Raw genomic sequence first — 6,025 nt, forward strand, 5'->3', positions numbered from 1 at the left:
GGACTTCTTAGAATTGTGTTATAGCCTTTTTTTAGGTTTGTTTGGATCTTGTATGTTTTTCAAGCAATATAAAAAAGAAAAAACAATATACCTTCTGAATCCTATTAAACAGTTCTACCTTGCTTAAGTATCTCAATGTATTATTATGATGATTCAGTCCAATATGCAGCAGTGTTTTAAGTGTAAGATTTCCTATCCCCATTTCTCATTCTTCCAAATGAAATACCCTTTCGTTTTCATAAGCAGTAACAATATATTAGTACATGCTCTAAAGTTTCTGCTGGTCCACATGAACTAGTACGATTAACAAACTCATGTTTTTTTCATTCCATATAGAAAATACTAGGCCTATAGATCCGGGCTGTGGCCAAGGCGAAGTCTGATAATGATTGTGTCTTCTCTTCTACAACCAAAATTCCCTATTTCAACCCCATACTTGATTTTAAATTATAAAGATGTCTTCCTCTTTCCTCCACATTCGAAATGTCTTGCCATGTCCCTTTTTATAGCTCTTCTGATTTTGACCTTAACTTCAGTACTTAGTGGAATATCCACTTCTAATGTCATACTTTCAGCGCCTGCTTTACTATAATCAACTTCCTTATTAGAGCACTGACTTCTCAAAGGTCCCGCCTTTTGAGGGCATACGAACGCCTTCTAGCCAATCACACAAAGAGGCTTGACCATGTCACCCAATCCTATACCACAGAACGTCATGACGCAATTAACTTTGCGACGCGTCCCCACTGACACTTCACAACGACAACATACCAGTAAACTGCAGTAGCAAGGTCGAGAGTAGGACAATAACGTAGACTTTGTACTTTATGCTCGTCCAAAGGTCCTGTTTTCTTGACTACGGGCTCTTGCCTTTTGGAAACACCACGGTTCAATAGCATTAAAGTGTTCTGCACGTCCTAAGCTGTATTTTCGTGCGTGCAGTGGTAGCATTTAGCTTGTTTAGAAGTCATCATGGCTTTGGTGGGGCTGAGAGCTTCTTACCACAGAATCCTCGCCAGGATCGAGCATATGCTGCCGGCTAAACTGAGACCTGTTTATAACCACCCCGCAGGTAACACAAATGCTGTTAGTGTGAACCTTTTTGTCACTGACACTGATCCTATTAACCTCTTGAAGTGGCGGCAAACACTGATGTGTGTCATATGACAGTGCAGCCATAGAGACTGCTACCTGAGCAGGTATTTTGTCTTATTGGTCAAAAAACAGTAACTCCGGTATTTAAAATTAAGGTAATAATGAGCTTGGTACACGAATATAACAGAAATAATCTCTTTTGATGAAAATGTAGCTTATAATATATTCTTAGATATAGAAAATGTTGATTATATTAGGAAGGTGTTAGACGTGTATCTATATGGTAATGAATTATAGGCGCTGTATAATATGTAGAATAATTTTTTTTCCTGGATGGAACCATGATGCATTGTTGACACTTTCCCAGATTTTTTAAATGTTTGTATGAGTGTTTTTGGCACTCCAAATGAAACTGTATAGTTGTGCAAATTGCCCTTTACAGGCAGATATCATTCTCAGTAATAACATTCTCTATATTTTTTGTTAAAATAACCTCACATTATTTCTCTTAAGAGAGTCAGTGTGTTTATAGTTCAACTAGTTTTTGGTGGTAGAATAAATAGAGATCAAATTACATGTGTGTTGATAAACAGAGGTGGACTGACAAGAAATAAACTAAAAAAAGATTAAGCAAAAGAACTGTGTTGGCATATAGCACAACATATTTTGACCTTAGCTTCTCCTTTGCCAGAGGGAGGGGGTCATATTAAGCGCTAGAGATGACTGAGTTTTTATTAAATGATATTACTTTTTTTAATGCAGATTGTTTTCTCAATGTTTTAAAACAAATTTGTTGTATTATGTAGATCACTGATGGCACGAACTCCAATGTAAGCTGATTAATGCATTTTAGTCTCACTGATTGCTCAAATATTCGGTGTTTACAAATAATAGTCCTTAAAGGGGGGGTACAATGGTGTTTCATGTATTCAGAGTTGTTTACAGTGTTAAAGAGATGGATTCTCATGCTAATAATGGCCAAAGTTTGAAAAGTTATTTTGAACGAATAACAGAGAATTTCTGTGCTGAAAATCATACTTCCGGGTTGCAACACGTTTCGGCCGGTTTTTTTCTATCGTAGATCTAATGACGTAGACCAGAGTGGAACTCCTTATATGAGCATTGCTCTCGGAAAAGCGCGTTCACGCACACGTCGACCAGAGGAGAGAAAGACCGCGCTCTGCGACGCGCTACTACCGGAAATCATCATCAGCAGCGCTAAATAGGAATGGTTGCTGTCAAAAATGTCTCCAAAAAAGTGTGTTTTGGGATGTGAGGGAAAGTTTACCTTGTTCAGCTTCCCAAAGAACCCAGTGTTACTGGAACAGTGGATGCAGTTTGTATGTTGTGAATGCTCCCGCTTGACTCTATAGCTCCGCCCACGCCCAGAATCAAGGACCTCGGCTTTTTCCGGATAGAATCGGAAAGCTGTATTTTTATTTTATAAATATGATGAAACTAAAGACTTTTTGGAGATATGAAGGACGCACTATTACTCTATATGTACTCAAGATTAACATGAGATTGACTGAAACTAAGTATTTTACCCCCCCTTTAATTGTATCATCAGGCATTGTACATTGTATTTCTTATTGAAAATCAATTTAAGTTCACAACACAGAGCCACAGGGATGCAGGTTTGAGTCTGTGTCCCGATCCCAGTCCCCCTGTCCCTTCCTCCACGCACTTTCCTGTCCTGTAAATAAAAAAAATCTGTTTACATTTACCTTTATGTTTTGGAAGGATAATGGGTAATGAAAAAAAAGTGCCAGTATGTAAATATCAAGTATTGGTTCGTTTTGTATGTTGAAACGCATCTGAAACCTATCACAATTACACACATTTTCTGTGAACATTTTACTTGTGAACCATGAGTTTAACTGAATTGATTAATTGATTTGCTCTTTGTTTAGGTCCAAAGACTGTGTTTTTCTGGGCACCAATGTTTAAATGGGTAAGATTAACAACATACAGTGTCTGGATGTTCTTTGTATAGTTTCTTGTATATATATATTTTTTTTCTTCTTTTCATTTCTCACTTATTTGTGATTTCACATAGAGTCTGGTCTTCGCTGGCTTAGCAGACATGGCACGTCCAGCAGATAAACTCAGTATCTCCCAATCTGCTGTGCTGACAGCCACAGGTATCACGACTCTTTTTTAAAATGTGCACATTTAGAAGTTCCAAATCTCATTCACTCTGTTTTTCAGGTCTTGTTTGGTCTAGGTATTCCCTGGTTATTATACCCAAGAACTGGAATCTATTTGCTGTAAACTTCTTTGTTGGAGGTGCGGGAGGATCACAGCTCTACAGAATATGGCAGTGAGTACATTCATTCACATATAGAATACATTCAGGAGTGTGCGGTGTAAAATCACATAAATGGAATGTTCTTGATTTTAGACAATTTTTCAACTATTTTAGACTGTCATGCACAGTAGCCATCTGATGTCATGTCATTCACAACAGCTACATGTGAACATCAGTCGGTGGCTGTGACAGATCAACAGAGGGGAACTTAAACATCAGCTATGTAGATGTATATAATAAAAAAGCTTATAAAAGCAATCAACTGTACGGCCTAATTTAATGTCTGACAATACCTAAAATGGGTCATAATGGTAATTTTAAAGGGGTTATATAATTTCCCCCCCCACCCAAACCCTTTGTTAGGCCACTTTAAATTAAATGGGATGCTTTGTTGCTGTTGTGTCTTTAAAAAACAAACATTCTGTTCTAAAACACTTCCCACATTTTATCAGTTGTGATCTCAAAGCTTGTTTTTTGATAATCTACACTTTATCAAGATTTTCAATAGTAGCAATAAAGCAGACAGGGTCTTCAGCATATTGGGCAATTTAGGTGTGTGACTAAGTGTGGGGGATTTTCAATATATGTGCTCTTTAATCCCCACAGGTATAACAGGGAACAGAAGGCAAAGGATAAAGAAGCACAGGCTTGATACCAGTGCTGTGTAAAGTGCAACTAGAGGACCGAAAGGGACTCTCCTTAACTGGTATCCCAGAATCTTCCCCTGCATCATCAGTCATCCAGTAGAGCCTCCAGACACTTTCTTCATGAACAGAGATCATCTGATTTTTTTTAGAGTTCAGGTCATTGTCCCGTGCCACTAGTACCTATAGCAACATTACGGTTGTTAAAAACGCACAAAATGTTACATATTCATATTAGTATGATTGTGCATTCTTTAAAATGCTTGTTTGAAATGCATCTTGATAAAGGTGCTTTCCATCCAATGCACTTGAGTTCTTACTATTGAGTGAATTTCTTCACTCAGCCTCTGTCATACTATTAACGGAATTTCTCCCAATAAATTTTAGAAAAGTCTTTCATTATTTGTTTTTCTTTAAAACAGCTGTAATATTTTTGTTTTATTACACAGTCATATTCATAACATGAAATAGTTTGTCAAAACCCATACATTATGAAATATAAATGAACTGTATTGTCATATTGGATATTTTTAATTCACATCAAAATAAAGTAACATTAAAGTCAGATTTACTAAAAGCATCTTGCTCTTAGAATCTAGTGTGCTTTTACATGTTCACATGTGCATTAATCTCTCTAGTTATTCACCTGTCTTGCATTATAAATAAAGTACTTTCTAAGTTACTCTTTATTGGCAAGTATCAGAATATCATACTAATACAATTTCTGCTCATATTATGCAAATGTGGTGTATGGTTGAAATACAAGATGCTACAACATTTTGCCAGAAAATGCAGCAAACAACCCAAGCACAAAAATCCCACAATACAAGCATGCAGCTTGTCCATTTCATTTCTCTCTTTTTTTTTAAATAAACGATTTCCTGGATACCACTCACGAATTAAAGATGACGGTAATGTCACATTTGACAACAGTCGCGCATACTGCTATTTGAAATGTTTGCTGTTTCATTATGTAATAAGTAAAATAGAAGGGAGTATATTTTGTGACAGTACACTGCTGACCCCGTGTGGTAGGCCTACTAACTGCATTGTGGTCAGTGGAATGAAAATGTGACGTCAATGGAAATGCAGATTTTGTGATCTACATCCACATGGTAAAACAATGCATAGCTTACGTTTTGTTGGCAGGTATCATCAACGGCTGTCCGAATTCACTCACTCCTTCAAATGAATAGTGAATGAGGGTTTAGGGGGCGATTTCGGATTCTTTTTTTTATTGCAATAACAATAGGGGAATATAGAGTCATAAAAAACACCTGGATCTATAAAAAAAAATAAGATCACAATTCTGCATTTTGTATATATATATATATATATATATATATAAAATAAATCATACATCTAATAGTCTACATCAAGTAGGCTATCCTTTTCAACAGCTAAGATGTCTTAACATCTTTACGATTATTCTGTATTGAAGTTAGAGAGTCGTAAAAAAAAACCTGTAGTCTACCATTTGGTAACATACATTTTGCTTTATGTAGACTATATTTCCCAAATATAATTATTTTATTAGTTATATTAGCCTATCTATTTCCAATAAACCGACATCAATCCATAAATTATATCAGTTATAGTGTTACATTTGTAAAATACCTAAAAAAAAATAAACATAAACTTTGGACCAAAATAATTTGGTATAATTACAACTAAAAAAAATATATGTACAATTGTTTCTGTTGCCTCTTTACAAAACCAGCATAATGAAGAAACCCATTCTTTAAACTTACTGATAAAATCATCACATGGATAATATCTGTTTCTTTGACTTTATTAAGAATTACATATTTATTCATATGTGACTACATATTCTGAAAAAAAGGGTAGGCTCAGATGAAAATCCTGTTTCCATTTCACCAATAAATGCCTTAGGTGAAACACTTTTTTCTTTAGTTAAGATTAATACTATTATTAATTTGATCCCTAATAGAAAGGCCCCCAGCAGTGTGAGCCG

The 6,025-nt window shown here is 35.7% G+C and overlaps 1 protein-coding gene across 1 annotated transcript; it reads left to right on the forward strand.

Annotated features, from left to right (window-relative positions):
• The first annotated feature begins 700 nt into the window (after positions 1-700).
• mpc2b (mitochondrial pyruvate carrier 2b) lies at positions 701-4,444 on the forward strand. The gene is made up of 5 exons (XM_079617725.1): positions 701-1,072; positions 3,009-3,049; positions 3,155-3,239; positions 3,307-3,418; positions 4,013-4,444. Exons 1-5 carry the CDS (start codon positions 973-975, stop codon positions 4,056-4,058), a joined length of 384 nt encoding a protein of 127 aa, XP_079473851.1. The 5' UTR covers positions 701-972; the 3' UTR covers positions 4,059-4,444.
• Positions 4,445-6,025: the final 1,581 nt, after the last annotated feature.

Source organism: Phoxinus phoxinus (genome assembly GCF_949152265.1).
Source record: "Phoxinus phoxinus genome assembly, chromosome: 7".
Classification (NCBI taxonomy): domain Eukaryota; kingdom Metazoa; phylum Chordata; class Actinopteri; order Cypriniformes; family Leuciscidae; genus Phoxinus; species Phoxinus phoxinus.

Bases quoted from the DNA above. Each gene is read 5' to 3' on its own strand.
- mpc2b (XM_079617725.1), top strand. From the start codon at position 973: ATGGCTTTGGTGGGGCTGAGAGCTTCTTACCACAGAATCCTCGCCAGG. The intron at 3,050-3,154 runs GTAAGATTAACA...GATTTCACATAG, and splicing joins GGGCACCAATGTTTAAATGG to AGTCTGGTCTTCGCTGGCTT. The intron at 3,419-4,012 runs GTGAGTACATTC...TAATCCCCACAG, and splicing joins CAGCTCTACAGAATATGGCA to GTATAACAGGGAACAGAAGG.